This window comes from Trachymyrmex cornetzi, unplaced genomic scaffold (assembly GCF_001594075.2).
Source record: "Trachymyrmex cornetzi isolate Tcor2-1 unplaced genomic scaffold, Tcor1.1 scaffold579, whole genome shotgun sequence".
In the NCBI taxonomy this organism is placed as follows: domain Eukaryota; kingdom Metazoa; phylum Arthropoda; class Insecta; order Hymenoptera; family Formicidae; genus Trachymyrmex; species Trachymyrmex cornetzi.
The window spans coordinates 1952776-1976801 of NW_017299892.1; the positions used below are offsets into that span (position 1 = coordinate 1952776).

General features: G+C 33.3%; 1 protein-coding gene across 1 annotated transcript in view; it reads left to right on the forward strand.

Moving 5' to 3' along the window:
• LOC108766226 (uncharacterized) overlaps positions 1-21602 on the forward strand; it is a 78041-nt gene extending 56439 nt beyond the window's left edge. Inside the window, exons 3-4 of the mRNA XM_018515391.1 lie at positions 8794-8958; positions 21531-21602. Coding sequence (XP_018370893.1) covers positions 8794-8958; positions 21531-21602 — 237 coding nt within the window. The remainder of the gene's footprint in view (positions 1-8793; positions 8959-21530) is intronic.
• Positions 21603-24026: the final 2424 nt, after the last annotated feature.

Below are 24026 nucleotides of genomic sequence, written 5' to 3' on the forward strand. Positions count from 1 at the left end.
TCAGGTCGACGTAGCAATTTAGAAACTCCCCTCCTCCAGTTCACGTTTATGTATGCTACATCAAGTATAATCACGTCACTAACGTGCCGACGTAACAGTAATACTTGTTTCCAGAACGGAATAACTCACGTCAAATCTCAATTCACTTAATACATGCAAGAGAGCTAGTACAAAACAAAATTATAAATATGTTTACGTTTCGAAAAAAAGTGTCACTTTTTCCTTAATATATGGACATTGGTATAGAATTTCCTTTAAAAGAAAGAACTTATTAGGTACAAGGTTTATTAATGTACGTGCAATAGTAATTTTTTGATTTTTTAAAAAGCTAAAAATGTATTTCTGTTATGATAATTTTACGATCTAGGATTATTTCTTTACCGATAATACAATACAATTTTTAATAATGCAATTATATTCTTCGAAATGTCTTACTTTCTATCTAGGGACCAAAGTACGTTGATATAATGTAGTAGCTGAACTTCAAACACTTGTTGGCGCGGTGTATTAAGACGGCTCTTGATGAGACAAGTTTTCATTACAGCAGGCATTTAAAATTAAAGTGGTCTACCTATCCATATGTATACCTTGTCCCACTAGGACTCCTTACTCCGATGGGATTCCGTGCTTCTCATGTTTCCACGTTCATGCTTCCACCACTCCGTGTCTCCTCGTTATATCGACTTTTCGAGCTTGACGTTTGGAGGCCGAGCGGCGGCCATGTTTGACTGACAGGGAAGGTTGTGGGTATAAGTCGGTGTCTGAATTTCATTTCATAACAAAAATGAGAATACAATATTTTTTACTGGTTCCATGAAATATTGTGAGCTGTTTTTACATTTCCCAAATTTCCATTAATGTCCATTTTTCAAAATGTGCTTATGCTACGCGCACGTAATGTATTTGAATATTTTTTATATTCAATTCTTTCCTTCAATTAATTTAAAAATTTATTCAAGTTTGTATTTATAAATAAAAGTTAGAGTTTAATGCAAAGAGCTTATATGTTATACAAGAGAAGAGTAAAAAATCTTAAATCTTACAAAAAATTTAACCGTGTTTTTTTAAAGATGCAAGTTTTTTATGCAAGGTATTTACAAAATTTATAATTGTCGGATATTAAAACGAGGAATTCCTTTTAATTGTTAGGAAACAATTTGGAATAGTCGTTTATGAATTCTAAGACATTGTAGTTTCTAGCTTTCCCCGGCTTCTAGCTGTGGTATGGATGGCTGTTGTTAGGGATGGCCACGATATTGATCCGTTCGAGTAGAACTTGACGGGGTGGAGCCGCTTCACCCTAAGGGTAGTTTTCGCCCCACCATCGCTCGGCAGTCCCCGATTGGACGAGAGAGAAAAGATGGCCGCCTGGGCACGTACCGGAAACGTGATGCCCCGATATAGTCAGATGAGGGCTTTCCTTTGGCTTTTCTCTCCTTCCTTCTTCGTTCTACGAGAAATAAGCTTTGCAGCCAAGACTGGACCAAGCGAGCGAGAACCTTTACCATCTCTTCCTCCCCCCCGTCGGCTTTTTGCGAAATTTATTACGGCGATATATTCACATCCATTAGATACCTCACTTCTTTCGCCTGCATCTTGCCCTCCATCTTTCTCCTGTCTCCCCCGTTTCATCTCGTTCTCTCTCTACCCTCTTTTTTTCCTCTTTATTCGAGCCTCCATAACTGAATGCACTCTACCGAGATCCGAGCATCCTTTTCATTCCAGTCGGCTGCATGCAAAGCCCTTTAAATCATGGCCGAATGTTCTTTTAGAGCTTTGTTTAAATCCGATTTAATATTTCGTCTAAAATGTGCGTCAGACGAAGCGATTCGTTGCCGACAAATTATGTCAAAGCGTAATGTCATTTCGTGAAACATAATTTTCAATAAAGTATAATTATGATATAAACGGCTTTAATTATAATTTAAATATTATATTATGTAATGTAAAAGAGCATAGAAACCAATGCTAGTTCTTAGTGCAAATTTAACAATTAAAACTGTGTTTATTTCTAATAGTACAATGTGATCTTTTATTTAAATATAACGTTTCGACCTTTATTTGGTCATCCTCAGTATATAAAATTACCGTTGAGTACATAAAATTACATTAAGGATTATTTCGCGTAGATTCTTTAATAGTGTTCTTTTTCATTATAACAAACAGTTACTCGCCAATAATCCGTGTGCTTCAGTACATGTGAGATAATTCTTCTTAAGATTGTTGCATTGAGAAATTGCAGAAAACATTCTCCGCGATATTTCATTTCGAAAGCGTATCTTATAGAAAATTTTTTTTCTTGAGAATCGACAGTCATGTCATTATTAGCACTAGAAGTTTCATAAAATTCGTATAATTTTAAGTAAGAGAGAGGAGATAAATTAATTTTTAATTATCATTTCTGTACAAATTTGTTCTAACTATCGATTTGTTCTAATTGTGTCGAACCATTGATGATAATTAATATACCTAAATTATGCTGTGTCGTTAAATTATGTATACATATATACAAGCTAGAAATATACGTATACATTTCATATTTAATGGCAGTATATATATTTAATCATACTATATGTATATAAAATTATTTATTAGTCTCATCAGAGTTTTTTTGCAACATCAACTCGGTGTTTTGATGCGGTCGATTTCTAGTTTGTTTAAATTTTGCACAAAATTTATGAACTGTTTAACAACATTTCAATAAATATCTATTTAATTATATTCGTCTCGTACATCTTCTTTTATTGCTTTATTCAACACTGATGCAACCATCTAAAATACATTTGCCTGGATTTTATATCCCACAACGTTTCCCTTATCGTATTACTCGCTCGAGCTGCGAAAGGGTAAAGGAGTCGTGAATCCTGAAGGCTGTTTGGACTACAGAAGGAACAACTTGGAGGTTGAGACGGTTTGGCCTCTGGGAACCGCGGTCGATACCGCGTCTCCGCGAGGAAGGCAGCGTTGCCATTTGCTTGGAACTTGCATTTTCTTGGTAGACTGCAATCTTTCGTGCAAACTTACGTTTAGAAATTTGCCCAAGATATTCCTTTATTGTTTCAGCTCTGTATTAAGTAAGCATTAGGAATCGTTACAGATGATGTCCAATACGTTTCCTTAATATGTGTTACAAAAAATTTAACTAACCGTACAAAGTTTATTATGTACATATTGTGCAAAAGATTTATTTTAATTGAAATTAATTATACATATAAAAAATTAAAAAAGTTTCTTCTTTTCAAGCTTATGAGAAAGATAGATTGACATTGATAGCATTATTTGTTTTATTAAGATTATTAAATATATCTACAATAAGATAACTTTGTTTATGTATATATACAGCTAATTGCTTTTATCTTTAATAATAAAAATATTGTTAATTTTATATCTCAAAATCAATTTATAAGTATAGAAATAATAAGAAATTGAATAAAATATCGAGGATGTTGATGAATTGAAGAAAATTAATTTTGGAAATATTAGAAATGATTCAGATATATCACAAAAATCTATCTATTCAAGAATGTTTTTGCAGGCACCAATAAACGGTTTATGGGAGTTTTGACCTTTCGTCGAAACTTTCTTATGCCTTGGATCACTTCGGCATTTACAGTCAGGAGAAAAAAATTGTACCATGACGAATTCAAGGAGAAACATTACCTCGAAGTAGTAAACAGATCTTTAACGTAATTTTTTTTAACTCTTTTTTTATATAATTTTCCTAAAAGAAAAACGAGAATACATTGATCGAAAGGTATTGTGCTTATAATGACAGGGCTTTTGTTGCTTCAGTATAAAATAAATCAAATGAATGCGCCCTGTCTCAAGATGGATTGTGTAAAGCAAGGTTCAAACGGTAATGAATCATTTCGATCGAAAATTTATGATCCGGCGGGTTAATTCGGAAAAATATACGGTTACGCTAGAGAGCATATATAATACACAGAACATACAGCACTGCAAAAATTAGTAGTGTACACAAAAAAAAAGAGAGAAAGAGGGAGGACATTTTTCTTTTTTTAATTATTTAATTAATTTAATTATTTAAATAATTAATACAAATTAACTCTAAAGATTTATTTTACGTAGTACCAAGATCCGCTTTAATTAAAATTACATGCAAAAAAGAAGCGAAACATACTTAAGAAGATCAGAAGAACCGAAAGACACTTTTCATCGAATGCATTCGTAAATGAGCAACGATGTGACGAACAAAATCCCGCGGTAGTTGAAGCACGTGCTTCCGCTCGTTCACTCTCGATTTCAATGTGTTTTTATTGCGTCTCTTAAATTCGCATTTATGAGCTCTTATGTTCTCCCCCGTCTTCCCTTTTCTTCTATCGGTATGACTGGACCGAGCTGTAAAGCGTTGTGCTATGTCGAAGACAAATCGTCCGGCGCGAAGTTAAATAGGTGATAATTGTGACCGATATCCCATAACAATTGCAATCATAAATACTTTAATGAGTGAAACGACCTTGACGATTCTATTGATTCTTCTTATAACATGTGATAGTTGAACTCGGTGATCAATCACTTTATTGTCTATTTATATTAAAGCAGCAAGTTATACACGCGGTAGCTTCAGAAACACTGCGAACTGTTACTTGTAGCTTACAGAAAAAACTTGATTAAAAAATAGGCTATATAAAATTTACACATTTTAGCATCATATATAAAATAATGATTTGTTTCTTATTGTTTTATAAATTATAGATACAAATTAAGGCACTTCATTTATGTTATGTCTCTACTTTTGTTGAAACAGTGTACAATATTATTAAATATTTGTAAGATTAGAAACGTTATGTTTAAATAACATTATCATGTTTGATAATAAATTCAACATGTTCTTTGTTTAATTGAAAAGGATAAATATAACATTCTTTCTGCTTATGGCATCTTTTCTAATTTCCTTTTTTAAAGAAACAATCGTTTGTTATATATATTCATCAACTATGGATTCATATAAAAATGTAATTAGTGTGTAAATGTAGTATAACATATGTGAATGATATGAAATGAAATTTTTTAATATAATTTACTTAATGAAACTAATTATTAATTGTTGCATAATATAATTGTATATAGTTTAATAAATGAAAGCCTTGCTGATTTTGTTAGCCATTTCTACATAACATTTATGTAGAAATAATACTTAAGTTTATTACTAATGGTCTTATATCTTTGTTTCTCTACATGATTAGCTAATTGAAGTAAATAAACGCGGTCGCGCATTACTTAGTTTTTGAGCGTTATATTACAAGTGCAAAAGTGCGCAAGAAATCGCAAAAGTAAATCATTATGACGCTGAAATAACCCGAAAGTACTGCGCTTTTAGTATCTTTTTATTTTTTAGGATCGGGCATAATTTGTGTAGATAATAAATTCTCTTCGGGACTCAGTTCATTATAGCAGATATACATTAGGTATATTTCCATAATGAAAGTTTCTAGCACAGGTTTCTGCCGTCTCCGGCTGATCGGACGTTTTAGAGATCAAAGAATAGCAACGACGGTTACGTATATTCCTATGGATATCTGCTACAGATACGCTACAAGTTTTATGCTTTGGTTTTCGAGGTTGTAAATTTATTGCCTCGCGTAGACTCGAACTTTGTGTGCTCGATGGCCTTTTTGACGAACGATGATCAACGATAAATTACGACTTCACAAACCCATCGAGCGCCGTTATTTAAACACGGTGGCCGCCTATTTAAGTTTAACTGCCTACAGATTACATCGCTATAAAATAATAAACATAAAAGGGGTACTGAATGCACTCGACCAGAAGTGCCTAATCGTTTGCTGTTCTCCGTGCTAAATTTTTTTATTTTCGAATTTGTAATTACGACGTCACTTAATGAAACAACTGTTACATTACAGCATGATAATATAGTGTAAAACGGGAATATACTAATAATACTAATGATAATTAATAATTGTTATTTATGCATCACTCTTGTAGAAATCTAATGCTTATCAATTTAATACTGAAAGACAGTAATTAATTACTTTCTGTATTAAATTGGTCGGTATTAAATTTTTGGCAGATTGAAGCCAATAAATAAATTTGGATATTAATTATAAGATCATTTGCAATTTTTTCACATTTTACGACTAGAACTGTCGGGAATTTGGATTAGAAAGGCATATTAATATTAATAAGAACATTGCGATTCTCATTGTGAATTTATAACCGCTGGTATAAGACGGTTGTTCAAAACGAAACAGGATCCCTACAAGCGAACAGACGACCATGACGGCGATTCAAGTAGAAAGCAATCTATTAAGATATCGTGGGCTGGACCTAAGATCTCGAAACAACCCGAGTTAACCAATCGTGGACATCAACATCGAATCTACTCCTTCCACGACGCCGCTATTTTAGAATTCACTCCGCCATCCGCTCCTTTCACGACGTGCGCTTGTTGTGTGTGCCTGAAGTATTTTAATTAAAAGTTCTTAAAGCCCCAAAAGCCGCACCGCCGTAAGTGATAAAGATACTTGACGTTTTTATCGACTATCCTAAACGCAGTCAATGAAGATGAGCTGCTGCGACTCAATATTACGCGAAAACCGGGTATGTTTATGAGTTGATATATTAATTCAGGAACATAAGAGAGATCATTGATCGAATGAGATGTATATTGTACTTCCCAATATAATGTTTCAGTTCACAAGTGAGGCGAAATTAAGTTTAGACTTGGAAAAATTGTCAATTACAATATAAGACCGACAAATTTATAGATATCGTTTTAAGCCAATATTAACGTTAATTTAATGAATCGTATTATAATGATTATCATTCTCATTATCTGTAAATACAATCAGATAGTTCATAGAAATGTAGAGAAATATTGTTTTACGATTGAATACAGAATATTCGTTTGTAGCGAACGTTCCGTGAAATTTTCGCAGGCGATGCAATCTTACCATCATAAGAATAGCATTGCAAATAATGGCAGGGGATAATAGTAGGAGATAATAAAAGGTCTTGACAGAGTGTTCGCTGGTACTGCAAGAAAACGCGGCATTTCTATTGCTAGGGATGTCCAAGTGAGCGTTAAATGTTTCCGAGAGACTAGCAAGTTCAATCAATGGCGGTCCTTTGTTTCGCATTTGCGGAAGAGCGTTAAGAGCCAATAACAGGTACCGAAATAAAACCGAAATAAAACCGACTAGTGACTCAATCTGCGGTGCTCCGCTTTGTGGCATAATGACTTGCATTTTTTCATAATCATCTTGAAATTCCAAGTGAGTGACGGAGCGTTGACAAATTATCTTCAAAGATTCATGCTTTCCTTTTACGTATTATCTCAGGATTGAGGCTAACATCTATTATAAATGTAAGAAAAGAAAGAAAGAAATAGAGAGACAAAGAGAGAGAACACTTCATATGCGTGTTAGTTCTATCGTATTATTTCTCAGAATAATTACATCCATCTACCGTTTATGTGCGCCGAAAAATGTTTTGTTGACGTATTGTTGATAGATTGACTTGGCAACCATCGCATTGTGCGACATTGCAGAAATATTAGAACCAGCTAGTTGGCTTCACGTAATAAGCCAACCTCGGCGTAAAGGAACGCAGAAGCGGCGAAGGAGGAAAGGGTTAGAGCTGAGGCGGACCGCGGACGATCTGTCATCGACGCGAGCCGGCATTTTACAAAGTATAAGGCTGAGGCATATTGCCTGCAGGTGCTACACAGAAGGCAGTCCGCAGGTAGATACGCTGGGCGCCTGATTGGCCTGCTTCGACCTGACTCCATCCTACGGTTTTGCGACGGCAGTGTGCGAGGCAAAGAGAGGCGGTCGTTGTTACGTGTCGCTCGCAACAACTCGTCTTGCTGCGCTGCCTTGCTTTCGCTGCCTTAACCGACAGAGTGAGAAAGAGAGAGGAAGAAAGAGAGAGAGAGAGAGAGAGAGAGAGAGAAGGAAAGAGAAAGAGAAGGCTGGTACAGTTTGAGCATAGTAAATCCCGTTGGCTGGTATCTACGGTCTCTCTGCTCTTGGCTACACGCGTCTGTCGCGTAGTGGTGCTGCCAAGCTTTGGCAGCGAGCTAACTCGTTCAGCTCGCGGTGTATATTTCCGTTCCGTTACGTTCACCAACATTTGCCTCGCCTTTGCTGCTGTGGCTGCCAGGCGCAGTCGAAATCCCGACGACGCGACGCGTTCTCTTACAATCTCACGTGTCGACGCGGCTTGAACGTGCTGGTACCCGATGATCGCTTTGTTGTTCTCTCACCTGTTTTTCTGACGAACGATCGATACTCGCTGAACGATCGTTGTGCACTTAGTATAGTGTGAGCGCCACCGCGTAAGCATCATCCTTCTTGTGCATTCCCGAATAAAGGAGTGATAAAATGAATATAAAAACATTTTTTAAATTCCACAATATGTTAATATTGTGAATAGTATGAATAATTCATAGCATGTTTTCCGTCGCAAATTGTGAGTAAGCGATAGTTGGAAATTTGTGTATCTTCTGTCTCAATATCTCACCATAGCAAATTTGTGAAAGTGTTTTAATGAACTTTACTACAAAAAAAATTCAACTGGTTGAGAATAATTATGGTGCTAGATTTGTGATTCACGCCTTCTCCAAGAACAGATTTGAAAGAAACGCAGTGACATCATAATTCTTATTATAGCAGAGATCATTGACATTTTTATAATCCTCGTGTCGAATAAGAACAATGCTTGTGAAATTTCGTAAAAATAACGTACCCGATGTTCCTGTTTTTTATCAGCTGTGTTAAATGCGAATCCAATGTGTGGCTGTTTCAGCAGTTGAAAAACGGATCGGCATGGAGTAGCTACCCGGGTCACAGAGACCCTTGGAAGGGAAAAGGGCAAAAGCGTCCCCTCCCTACACCCTTCTGCCGCCACGACGCACGGTATTGGATTATCGTCGCACCGCAGCGACCTCTGCGTCATTATTATTATAGCCGCAAGGTGAGTCAAAATGTCACTTTGCAATTGTACTAGAATAATTTTTGTAAACTGAGTGTATTCCTCAAGACAGCATTATACGTATTATCACAGTTCGTTTCGTGCGGGAAAAAAATATGTAAAAAAAGATTTTATCGAATTTATTTAAATTGTTTTGTTATGTGAATTTCGTTGAACTAGATAAAATTTTTTAGCGCTCTATTGTACATTTTATTATTTCTACCGTATGTACAGAAAGAAGCACTGTTATGTTGACTGTATTAAATTTATAACTGACTTTATTTTATTAATGAAAAATAATACTTTTTTTTTCATTTATGAAATATAATGTTAATATCGCGATATTATTGTGTAATACTTTTTTTTTTTCACGAAAAATCAAATAAAGTTGGTCACGGAAAGAATAATTTTGTTAAAGTATTTAAAAATATGTTACTAGATATAGATTTGAAAATAGTTTTGTTGAATCATCAAAATAATTAGCAAACTCAAGTATGATAAGCAATGCTACAACAAATATTGACATTCTAGCAATCAGCTTGAACGTTCTATATGACTATATTATTTTGATATTTTAATTAGATTACTTTTAGGTCTGTACTTAGCTAAATTTTTAGATACTTTAGCAAAATTATTTTTTTATGTGACTGTTGGCGTTGCAAAACTAATAAAGTAGTTAAAGAGCCCAATTTTGCATGAAATCAATACGGCACATTACACATAATTTTCACGTCTAAGTCACTGTGTGCATTATAACGTGATGGTATATTCTAACGTAATTCGTTCGCTCGCATAACGATACAATCTTCATTAGATTGATAGTCTATATCAAGATTCCTACTAAGACAGTCTCATTAGGCAATGATACTTTAGAAAGAAGCCCATGCTAGGAACTATCAACTCTTGCGATTCGATCCCCTTCGTTTTACGAGCCTCCAATGGCGCGCATGTTCAGCATTATTTTGTTTTTCCTTGCACGAATGCTTTTGCTCTCTACCCTTCCATCGTCGCATCAACGCACCCAACACACTCCCATATCTTATGACCGAGCAACCTGCAAGGCCCCAAGAGATATAAAGTATATAAAATAACGTCACTATCTAAATTACCCGTCGTTGATTATATACATATTCGAGCATCGTTGGACCTGAAAATTTTATCTTCCAACATATATATATATATATATATATACACACTTCTTTGCGAACAGTTTTAATAATAAGATTTCCTTAAATTTCGTTTGCACGTTTAGTTATTGAATGCAATTATAAATAATACTTATTGTTGTAAATTGGTTGATTTTTCATTTTAATCATTTTAATATAATAGAAGAAATAATTCTTTGAATAGCCAATTTTAGTAAATGAAACAAAAAAGATGCTACTAGATACAAATAAATTTTGTATCGAATACAAAAAGTGTAGATATATATATATATATATTTCTGAATATAAGCATTTTAGATTGCTGCATAAAAAAGATTTACTCGAAATGAGATTTTTTGATGTTATATAAATGGTATTCTCTTCTCAGTTAAATCTTTCATTTCTATAAATTTGAGAAAAAGAATCGTAATTGGAAACACTTTATAGATACAGTGGCATGTTTTCGATTTTACCGCGTATACACTTTAAGTGTACGGTACACTTAACTATAAAATTATAACTTTAAAATATAACTATAAAATTATATAACTATAAAATTATGACTATAATTATAATTGAAATTACCATAAAAATGATTAAAGTGACTATAATTTTATAGTTATATTTTGGACCAACTATAAAAAATATTTGTTGGTCCAAAATATAACTATAAAATTATAGTCACTTTAATCATTTTTATGGTAATTCCAACTATAATTATAGTCATCTTAAGTTGCCAATTATATACGTTTGTTGCTAGAACTATATACATAGTTACTGTTACTATTATTACAGTAGTAATAATCATAATTATAGTGATATGTAATTATAGTTGCAAATACCAAACATTTTTCTCTCAGTGTATCTTCTCATAATACAAACGGACGGAATCTCTCGGCTTTGATGCAGGTAAAACGAATAGGTATAAAGACATGAAGCAATGGCACGGTGCGAAGCGGACTAAATAAAATTCAGAATTTATGGAAAACGAGAGGGAGAAAAAGAAAGAACGGGTACGAGAGCGAACGGATGAAGAGGAGGAGCGCGCTGCGCCGGTAACGGGCGGCCTGGGAGTACCTACTCGCGCGGAGGAGCTTCCCAATGAATTTGAATAAAAATAGGATGGAGAAAAGGTGGAGATATGCAAGGGAAGCCAGAACGCGAGAGGGGACGAAGAGATAACCGGAAAGGGAGAGAGAAAGAGAAAGGGCGGGATAGAAAGAAAGAGAGAGAGAAAGAGGAAGGTGCAATATATTCTCGGGGTGGTCAAACGGGTAGGCGGTTATGGCGCGCTTGAGTTTCTACTCGCATGAGAAAACTAGATACTCTAGATATTCGTGTGAGAATGGTTGACCTGCACGGTTGGCGTATCTCCAATCAACGAATGCTTATGACAATTTAGTACATTACTTGATGTGCAGTAAATCAATAGCACAATACTTGTGGCTTTGGTCATTTTTCTAGCCCTGTCAATAAATATATGTTTCGATTGTCGAGTTGTACTATATTCGATAGAGATTTGGGTTCGGGTTTACCAGTTTTCGGAATAGGATGGCCGATAGGAGGGAGAGTGTCAAACCATGTAGGAAGCATGGCTGCCGTCGGACGTGATGGCGTGAAGCGTGGCATGGCCGCTTGCAAGCTAGTAGTTTCGATTTTTCGTTTATTTTAAGATTTTTTATTGTTATTTATTGTATTTGAATTTTTCAATTGCCATGACTTATACTGTAATCTAATTTATGCCGCGATATATGATAGAGTATTAAATATTATGCCAATAAAAATTATTTTAATGATGAATAAATTTTTTTAGAATTATGCATTTTACATGTTTGCAAATATTGTTTATTGTTACATAGAAAACATGATATAATCAATTTTTTTGCTTCTATTTGTTATTGTAATGAAATATTTTTTATTTGTAATAATCAAATAGTTTTAATATTAATAATGTTAATTTACAATAATGGCATTGAATTTATTAAACAATTTCTTATTTATGATGTAACATTATGTGAAATATTTAAGTGAAATAAGAAATGAAGAAACAGACAAATTACGCTAAAAATTTTTTTATTTCTTATTTATTAGATAAATATTACAAACAAAAGGATGTAATGCGTCTACCTATGGTATCTAACATATCTAACATATGGCAATTAAAATTCATGTATTTTTAATCATATTATCCACATGACACATTCCAAGTTTATCTAAAAATATCCAGAAAAAATTGTTGATTTATTTAAGACAGAAAAATAACTCACATAATTTTTAATAAATTTATACATAGATATTTTTCTTATAAAATAAATAAAAATTTTATCTTAAGAATTAATTAATATACAAATCGTTTCTCGGGGATATAGTAGTAAAATTTTAATTTTTTGCAAATATTAAATGATTTGGAATCTGGAGAAAAGAAAAAGATGTAGTCTCGATTCGATCTTGCTGAGTTGGAGAATCATCATGGCCGCAAGCAACGCTCTTCAGCGACACACACGTGTCATGAGCGCGAGATGGTGTTGCCGATGGATTGCCCACGCATAGCGGCTCGCGCGATCCCGCGACAGCCATTTTGAATTCCAAGACTCTTTCTGCAGCGAACTCGCCGGTTCGAAGAGCGGAACCCCGCCAGAAAGGCACCTTCTCCTGCGGATACCGTCGCGTCTTCGTCTTATTTTTCGCGTGTCAAAAAACTGAGACCATGAGCAATATTGTTGATACTTGATGTTGCAGCTTCGTATCCTCTGCGTCTCCTGCATATTCTACTTGGCAGGAGGCCGCCTACATTTTGTAGACTTTTTACTTTACATGCCTCGTCTTTCGGATCTTCTTCTTTTCTTCTTGTTAACGCTCTTGTTCACTCACCACTACTATCTCAGATTGTGACGTCAGAAACGGAAAAACACAATAAATATTTTCGCAAAATATGTTTATTAAAATATATTTCAATAAAATAACACAATCGAATTGACTTGTGAAAGATATCGAAAACTCTCCATTTATTTCGTTAATTAATAAATAACTATTTACCTAGAAATGAATTATGTATAATTAAAAACGAAATAAGTTGTGTTTATAGCAGTGACAACTGTTAAATTAATAATATATAGTAATAAATATATTTTAATTTCTTTCTGAAGCAAAAAAACGATATAATTTTGTATGTAAGTCTAATTCTATAGATGTTGTTATATTAAAAAATATTTTTATAATTAAATATATTATACAAGAATTTTTATTGTATAATTTCTCGCTTTTGACGTCACAATCTAAAATAGTAGTGATGAGTGAACAGCCTTAACTTTAATATTTTAGGTGTAACATATACAGAGTGTTTAAGAATAAACGAATGCTCGTAAACAAATATGATCTTTTGATAAAAACGAAAATCCGAAGTTAGTTTTCTTTAATAAAAAGTTAAAATTATTTTTCTTTTTATTTGTTCTTTATGTATCTTTTTTTCTATCCGTTTGATTCTTCAATTCGTTACGAAACTCTTTAATCCACAGACAGATATCCGTATCTCAACAGGGATTATTTGTTTTACAAGAATAGACTTCTATATCAACTTCCTATATGTATGTTTAGGCCGTGTATGCGTAGTCGGCGGATCGTTTCGGTGATATGTAAACGTTCTACTTTATGACTGACGACAAGTTTATGTTGATTACTCGTTATAGTCATTTTTCTTTTTTGATTGAAATTTTTACAATAGATCTAGTTCATTCTGTTAATATTCGATTTTGCTTTTGTTACATGTATATTTCTTGTAAACGTTCAATTATTGTTTCTTTATATTTTTTATGCATTATATTTTATGTGATTTTTTAATTTTCATTTTGTGTCGGTACTAATATGATACATTTGTATTAAATACGATAATAAAGTACGGACGTTTACTATAACATTTCAATATAACATGTTTATCCTCGTGCATCATATCAAATTTATTTTAAATTAATCACATCCTTTTAAATAGGAACGATATTGATGATATTTATATTAAATATATTAGAGGAAATATCACTCATTGTATACTCCCCTGGATTGAAATCAATGATTTTATTCAAATTCGAGATAAGACTGACGTCACTATGTTTGACTAATGCAATCTCAACTCCCTTTTGAACCCTTCTTTATTTACGCTGGACCGATAGAAATTTATGAAACCACTTATTCTCCTTTCGGAAAAATAACTTTTCATATTCCTAGCGGTGTCACCCTCTTATATCACCGCCTTTCTTTCATCGCCCCTATTCATCCGCATTTTTATATGTTCCGTAATTTTCCGAGGTAGAAGTATTTCTCATTTCAGTTTGGAGATTATACCGACTCGCCCTTTTCTGTTTTATCGATCTAGGTTGGTTTAACTTTCAGGTAGTTTTACAGAGATGGCGTCCATATCAACCCGAAACTTTATTTGATCAAAGTTTTCAAAATTGTAGAAAACACGGTTCTCTTAGAAAAAAATTTTTTCAGAAAAATTTTCAATATTAAAAATAATACAAATTAGTAAGAATATGATAATTATTGTTATTAATATAGAATATCTATTATTGATTGTTATCATCGTTTACGATTAATGCAATAATATTATATTATAAGAAATATTTAATAGTGATTAAATATAAATAAGCTATATGTTTTTATTAATAAATAAGGAAAATATTTTTGTATACTGCTATATGCATTTATTTTATTTTATTTATTATACGTCAAAATATATTTAAAAAATTACTATACATCTCGTATGTACATAGTATAATTCTTTTATATAATAATCCTTCTTTAGATTATTTTTAATTTCTTGTGTGTACTATGGGATCTTTTATTTTTTTTATTTTTATAACAAGATTTATTATTACAAAATTAATTTATTATAATACATTTATTATTTATATTTTTATTAAAATTTAACATTTAGGAATATATATTTCTAAAACTGTCTAGAATAAATTACTGCGCGCAAAGATTATCATATTTTTATAATTTGATATCTTCGAACAACACGTGCTGTTTAACATATTTTGTACGTATCGTATATTGTCTCCTTCACATCACTTATTTTTTATGTTTCTCATTTTCAACTCTGTTCCATTTGCCTCATGAAAAAGATTCCATCGCAGATCCCCATCTATTTTCCGTAACAATAATTTCAAGGGCTCCTCCTTCCAGGACCCTTATTCCGACCACCCTAAATCCTTTTTCCAATAGAAGTAACTTTCAAGGACTCATCTCATCTCACTTTTTCGCCATGACCAAAAAAATGCAAAGTGATTTGCCCAACATTATTTATCACCTACCTATCCTTGCCTTCTTTACCCCTCCAAATTGTTAATCAGATCTTAATTTTGAAAGCATTGCTTTATGACATTAAAAATATGTTCCGTGTTTCTTCTTCAAATTTTTCCTTGTACTTTAGAAACATAATGTTACGATATAATTATACATACATTTATTTATTAAAAACGTACAGCTTATTTATTAAAAATTAAATAAATTATAAAGGGAATCTATCTATTTTTCTAAAGTAAGGTACGACTTGTAGATATTATTTTTAGGTAACATTGATCCATACAGAGATAATTATTAACATTTGAGTTTTTTGAGGATAATACGTCATATAATTGCCGAGTCCTCGTTAGACCGTCTGAAGTGTTTCCGTTAAAGTTTCATAGCCGAGTCGGATTGGTTGATTGAACTTGAGTGATTCATAAGCACGAAATACAAAATGGATGCAATAAAGACTTCCAGACTCTATATATATATAAACTGTTTTATATTTAGTTTACTTCACACTTAAGATAAGCTAAAAAGAATATTATCTATTAATTGTTTCGCTACATAAATTATTCATGTGTGTGTGTAAATGGATTAAATTAATTAATTAGAACATTATTTCATATAATTGTTTAAATTGTAAATGATTTCGTGTATTATGTTGAAATGAGAATATAAAAATAGTTTTTAAAATAAAGAAAAATGACATCAAAGAAACAATCAATAAAGTGAACACAAAATATTGTATGTTAAGTAACAGTTGCTCAGAAAGTTCACAAATATGAAATAAAAATAAGGAACTATTATCGTAATGCAAGAGATTAGTTTGGAATTTTTTATACTAATTAAGAACTACGAACAAGTTGAGTAAACTGTGCCATGTAATACAGCTGACGAGCAAATGTAGTAATATAAACAGAGATTCGCAATACATAAACGAAGATTTCTCGACAACCAAACGTAAACGTCGGCATATGCGTGCGATTCGTAGAATCTGGTTTGCCGCAACAGATCTGGATCAGTAGTCTACAGAAAAAAGATCATTATTTTTGTAAATTGTGACGTTAAAAATAAAATAGAAAACATCGTAAACTTCTTGGATTTTTTCCATTACAAGGAACGATCAGATAAACATCAATTTTGAAATATTTTTGGTAGGCTGGAATAGTAATTATATATCGTTTTATCTAGAATTTTTTTTGTAGCGTTGGGTAGACAAAAGGGACGGGTTTTTAGAAAGAGCAGATGTTAGTCGGGCGAAGTTTAGGAAAAATGGAGAAGAAATGTGGAACTAAGTGAAGAATAGATTGTGGAGAACTGGTACTATACCACCCGATGAGATGAAGGCGGAGAATAGAATGAGAAATACCAGAGGTGGATCAGACTGCCTCTCATTAAGTTAAATTGTCTCTCAGGATGAGCTCCCTTGATTATTTAGCTTTCTCTACGGTTCTCCGCACCTCATATACCTTTCGCATCTACTTATGCGTGTAACAATATAGTGCTAGCGCATTTGGGACACTATCCATTGCGATTTTGATTTAATCAAAAATATTAGATGCAGTTTTAATTTATTATAATTTTAAGATTTTTAGAATGTATGAACATGTAATTATGTCAGTGCGATTTGCCTGCATTAAATTGATATCGGTTGGCATCATGTACAGTTAATCTCAACATAAAGGAATAGTAGAATTGGAAAGAATAAGGGCACTAGGAGTCAGGCGCAGGAGACGTCGCGCAAATAAAACACCTATGAAGCGTGAAACTTCTTTATTCACTAAACGCACTTCGGCTCACTTTTAAGCCAAAATATGTAAACGCGATTAGTGAATAAAGAAGTTTCATCCTTCATAGGTGTTTTATTTGCGCGACGTCTCCTGCGCCTGACTCCTAATGCCCTTATTCTTTCCAATTCTTTGATTTATAAGGAGTCTTGGTTAGTTTGATTTGTTATAAAGAAATAGTAATACCAAAATATTTCTTCTGTTGAGATAATGCATTAGCTGTATCCTTACCAGCGGCGAGGGATGCGCAGCGGCTGACAGACTAGAATGGTGGAAGGCAAGCCAGGGGGATGAAGTAAGGGATGGTAGGTGGGGCTAAGAGAAGAAAGGGGGAAACAGTCTCTAAATATGCTAATACTCGCCCCACGGGGTAATGAGTTTCTCGCGCTACCACGATTCACCGGATTGCTATGCATATATATTCAGCCATAAACACAACTTAGATTACTGTATGTAGCGTATCAACTTCCACGCTTGCGTATCAACCATTCTATCTCATGTTTTTTTACCTGATTGTAAGATAAAAAAGTTCAACTTTTTATTATCTTAAAACAGTTGAGCTGGCGTTGTGTAAAAGTTAAATAACTTTTATTTTGTATGCTTTACAAAAAACAACCTTCTAAGTCACCGTGTTTTAACACAATTTCTGAAACAGTTTCAATAACTTTAGCTTTGAATAAACAAAGATGTCCCGTATTTTTGTAACTACTTACGTTTCGTGTCATAGTATTTCTAGTTTTAGTTTAATATCCGTGGTAATGTGTTAATGCGCGTACATAGAACGCGCAAACACGACTCTCGTATTTTCCATAAATTTCCACCTTTACTCCAATATCCGGATCGCCATCTCTATCCCCTATGTCCTGTCGTCCATCACATTTTCAATTTCCACCACGTTTCCCGTTTCCTGCTTCAGGGCTGCTTCGGCTTACTTCGATCATAGTGGATACCTTGGTAGTGCCGTTTCATTGGTCGTCGCAAAGCCATCCGTTTCACCGTCGGCAATAGTGGCTGATTCAGTTGCAGCAACGAGCTTCGAGTTCCGTTTCAAGTGATAACTTAACATTCAAACAAACTTATAAATTCTTCGAAAAATTTGAGATCGATTTTTCTTCGGCAAAGATCTGTGGAGACATCATCTTTCTTCACCGTTTCACAATTTTGACATTAAATATTTTAGTGATTATATCTTACAAATAACATAGCATTACCCTGTCATCATTCGAGACTTCGATGAGCGTGCGACATTACTGACGTCCCGAGCAACATTGAGCGCGTGTTACGCTTCACGGAGGTTAAAGAGACGTAAATCCGAGCATGATGGAGCGATGTTTAGGAAATCGTGGTCATGAAACGTCAAAGAGGCGCGTGGCCTGCGCCGACGACGGATGACGATGCCCTGGGAAAAACTAGACTAGGCGTTTTTATGGGCCATCAAATTACACCGACCACCCCATAAAATGTTTAAGCGGGCTTCCGTGTAAGATACACAAGCGGCGACTAGAATAATGCTCTTTGGTAAAAGTGCGTCTACTCACCTGTCCAGTATAACCCGATTTTGAGGGAATCTTGTTGAATATTCTCTTCATCTATATTCAACTCGTTCTTTGATAGCCATCTGTCTGTATGCCGATTTGCCTAAAATGTTCTGTTCGTCCATTAAGAAGGTCCTTCATCAATTTTTGTCTCCCACCTTAAAAAAGCAGATTCTATAGTCTCTTCTTAATTTTACATGCCAACTGTTTCGTACAACAATTAACGTAAATTCTTATCTAAGCGCTATGTAACTACTTAAGAGATGACAAGTAATGATATATGAAGAAATTTATTGCATCACGTTCTTCTCTTTCTCTTCTCTAATATTTCCCTCGTTGACTCGAGGGAATGAAGACATCAAAAGTACAGATGGATTTGCTCGCAACAGAAGCTTCACACATTTGGCTTTTACTAATCCAATGTCTAACTTCGTGAATGAATGCGTAAGCGGCAACAGGCTATGTCGTTAATATTGCGTGACAAGAGTAAACGTCGCTCATAATTCAATATTATAATTATACCCTCGTAAGAGGTTTTATTGTCCTAATTAATATGCATCGTTAAAGTAATTGCTGGTAGATTACTTCTACTACCTATTATAAATGTTTAGTCATCTTAGATGAATGCTGCTGTATGGTTTTGTGATACAGATTTGTGATTATCATATTATATATAATTCTCCATTTTTTTAAAGAAATTATTTAGGTTTAGATGTTTGTAAACTACTCTACTGATTTCTCTAAAGTAATTAAATAGATACATATTTATCTAACTTTCGTTTATGTAAATTAAAACGTATCATTTTAATTTACAACGCATTGTTATTGTTCCGATGATATATATGTATACATTATATTTTTTTAAAGTAATTTTTTATACTGATTATAAATAACATGTAAATTCTCATTGGTTTTATCACAACGTTGCGATCAGAAAATGCACATCACGATAGAGACAATCTTTTTGTTAAAAAACAGATCCTTTATTGAGGATATGTAAAGATAAGTGTAAGTGAAAAATCGATGAGCGTGCACGTGCACATTAACCGGCTTCATATCCGTCCCTCCGTAAGGCTCGATAGCACAACGGCTCTCCTCTCCACGTTCCGATGACACGGCGGTCATTTTAAGCGGGATTCACATGTCGGGACCACCCACCTCACGGAATTGGCTGATTACACATTCCTTAACTTCGGCGTTTTCGGCATACCGTTTTAACATTCGCCAGAAAAATTCGGATAGCGGCCGCGCTGGCTGATTCGTGAAGTTCGTTTCGCAGATTACCGCAAGTTTGTGGCTTGGCGACTTCTTTCTTCGGGTTTCTCATTCTTTTTTTTTCATGCAGGGTAGGTATGTTTCTGGATCTACTAATTGGTCGTAAAGGGAATGATGTTCTGGCTGGGAGTCGAGTTCCCGTCGTTCCAAAATGTTCTTCGCGAGACGGCTTTGCAACTCGGTCCGTACTGATGAGTGACTTCTTTATCGAGATCTCTTCTGGAAATTAGCATTTAAAGTCCTATATGACGTGTTTGTTTCCAAGAATATATATAAATTTTATATTGCAATTATATATTAAAAAAATATTTCTTGCGGTTATAAATCAAAATGCTAGTCAAAACGTTCTAAGTCTAAATAAATATGCCAATTGCGTAATAGACTTACAATGTTTTGAGTTATACTACTCATTTTTCTCTGCTTATAATAGCACTTTCCATGGAAAACATCAATATGTGACGGAACACAGCACTTACACCCATTTATACAATAAAACGCATTTGTATAATTTTGCCGTGGCACGTCTCAATTAATATATGTTTGAAATTTTAATATATCAAATTTTCAAGTGCGAAGAATTTTCTCCATTTATTATAATAATTAAGTACTTATTTTTCAAATTATAGATTGATTAATAGATTAATTAAATAATTAAGTATATACTTCATAGCTCTTTTGACTTTACCTCGTTCAATGATAAATCCTCAGACTCTTGTCCTCTTTATATCTCCGAAAAGAAGCAGAGCAGGAAAATCTTCTTCATGCAAACGTTCTTCCGATGATCATTTGGCACGATGTCTCGTGCGGAGTTTGTATACATTTACAAAATTTTGCCCCGTGGTTTGCAACCGTTTCTTCGACGATGCCGATGTAGTTGGTGATGGCGATGGTGGTGGCAAATATATTATGTCTCTCGTAAAATTAAGTTTTTACGATCATTTTATGGTCGCGCGCGGCCCGTCGATGCTTAGTACCTATAGGTGTGCATTTCTCACAGCTGCGCTAGGGGCTCGTGCCGACTCGTCACGGATCTCTTTCATCATACGCGTCGGTAGAACATTGTAACTATTTTTATGGACCGCAGATTTGGCCACTGAGTCATGTATGTACTTCGACAGGTATAGGTAGTTCAAATTGAATCAGTTTGAACGCCTGTTATAAGCAAAACAAATTTTGATCCAGAATTAACAACCATGATGCACTCTATCAATATTTTTCACTTGTTTAAGAATTTTGTATTTTTTGTGAATGAAATTACACTATATTTTTATGTGCACCTAAGAATATTTAATTATTGTAAATATAAATTAGCAGCAGCCAATTAAAAATGCTATGCCGTATTAAGCCAATTTTTTCTTTCGGTGTATCTTAATGTAAATTGAACAAATTACTTACTTCTATTTTTCTGCTTTATTCTGTGAGAAATATGCAATCCAATTTTGTTATGTAACCAAATGAACAAAAAACTTTGAAAAATATAATATATATTTAAAAGAAATTTGTACTTTCTAAAATGTTGTGAACTGGACGAACGTTTTCTCTTGAAGGCCAAGTGTAGACTGCTTTTCGGAAAAGGGATGTCAGGTTACTCAACTGGTTGCTACTTTCACTTTGTATGAAAAACTTGCTTAGCAAACCTGGGAAGAATTTTCATTGAATTTTGGGTCGAATCGTTCGCAAAAACTGTTTTCCTACTTATAATGTATCTGGATGCAAACGTTTAAGAAATTTGTGTTTTCGACAACGCATAAAGAAATTATTTACAGATATCACAATACAAAATATAATTTCGTAAAACATATACACATACTTTGCCAGGTAACGATTGGTAATAATTGCTAATAATAATATTATTTATTAATAAATGTCACTCTTTCAAAGATATATGTAGCAATTATTGAATTTATAAATGTAAACTCATAAAAATTCATCAATATTGAGTGGGGTATTAAAGGAAAACATTATTTTTATAAATTTTTATTTACGTTGCTTTTTCCATCCGCTGCATGTAAATCACGATGCCAATTTTATCAGGGTCTGCGATCTTGGGATCTGTGTGTGACCGTCTATGTAAAATATATTTTATACATGTATGTATATATGTATAAGCTATAGCGTGTTTGCGGACGTATATATGCATTAATGTAAGTAAATATATTCAGTAGCCGCTTTTGTGAAGGTTCAGCAAAATATGGATACATTCGCATGTGCGATAAGAATACCGCGCGCGCGCGCGTATCGTCCTCGACGAATATTTGCTTTAAAAGTATTAATATAACGAATTTTATTTCTTATCCTCTGGAATTTTTTCAATTGTTTGCTCCATTAAAGTGTCTCTCCAAATAATTTTTCGCGTTGTACATATATTATATTGTAATTCAATTCAACATACATTCGTTTGTAACTTTAATACACTCATTAATTTTATAATTACATTGTGTTATACTTTAAACGTTACTTTAAACGTTATAGAAACAATGTAAATAATTATAACAATATAATTATTTACATTGTTTCTATAACGTTTAAAGTAACAAAAGTAATTTTAGCTGTGAATAATCTGTGATTCATATATCTATTATAAAATAATTATCGCAATGCTCGAGAATTTATTATCCTGTATTACAAGATATTTTTGTTTCATTCCACTATTAGAAATGAAAAGAAAAGCTTCGTTGGGTTTATATGAGTTTATATGCGTTCACATGTCTGTCCCGCGCATGATCTAGCGACAGTTATGGCATTTACGCCATCGGTGAAAGCCGAGACTGAATTCTAAGGAGAGATCGTGCTTGTAATCGTATTATTTTAGTTGAATTATTTATGGAACATTGCCACTTGGATAAATAATGGCTAGACATGGCACGGAATGCAGCGACGTCATGTTTTTTGTAAGTTTGAACCAGGTTTATCCAACCAAATGTTCCATTCTAACCCTTTTTCTTCTTATTTCAAAGATATTACACTCGTCAGGTCATAAATCAAACGTAAAATTGTCAAATCGATCGAAAGGTTGAAGACAACAACCATAGCCATAAAGTTAGCAGACAAGCAACTGGAAAAACTTATGAATCGTTAACGTTCTCTAGTGTACTTTCTTTTCTATGTATTTTCGTTGTAGCTCAGCGCAGCTTGGGTCAAAAAAAGACTGATGTAATATCATAGAAAAAAAAGAAGTGGAAGAAAAAGAATTTTTTTAAAATCTAGAAAAGTTTTTAGTCGAGTACTTGATTTTGAAAACATTCACTTTAGCTGTTTTATTATAAATTATATTTTTACACTTAATGGAATCAAAAATTGTTAATTGGAAAATTCATTGGTCATTGAAATTAATTTCGATAATTATATAATTATAATTAATTTCAACAATACTTAAATTGGAAATACACACCATTTATTCAAAATTATCCAGAAATGTATAATCAGGATACATGAATCATAGTAGGACTTTGCAACTTCCCCCCCCCCCCATAAACAATTAATTCTTTCTTTTATTAAACAATTTTTTCTTGTTCAATTTGCATAATAATGTTGTATTACAATTTGTGTATTTGAAATAATTTTACATAATTTTAAATGATGGAGAATTTGAGGCTCGTTATATTTATGTATACAATTATTTTATTATTATAAGATGTATTTATGTAGATTCGTAGGTAAATATGAATTACAAGTATTATCCACAACTTTCTCTTAAGTGAATCGTTTAAAGAATTATAGTATTTTGAATCTTTTTATATTGTATTGTATTATTTTTTAATAGCCTTCTCTGCGATACATTGAATACTTTGTGCGGCGATCAAATTATAAAATGAAAACTCAGCGCCATGTTAATCTTAGAATGGTGGTTCGTTATCTCGGATATAACAAGGAATCTGGAACTCTTTGAAGCAAATAAAAGTCACGAAATTACATTTAGTCCCTTAAGTATCTGTATATATGCTTGTATGGGAGGGAGTGCATATACAATGTCCTAAATTGTACAGAAACCGTGGGTATTGCTGTGCCGTAATATATTCAAAATGAACTGAGATAAGGTAGAG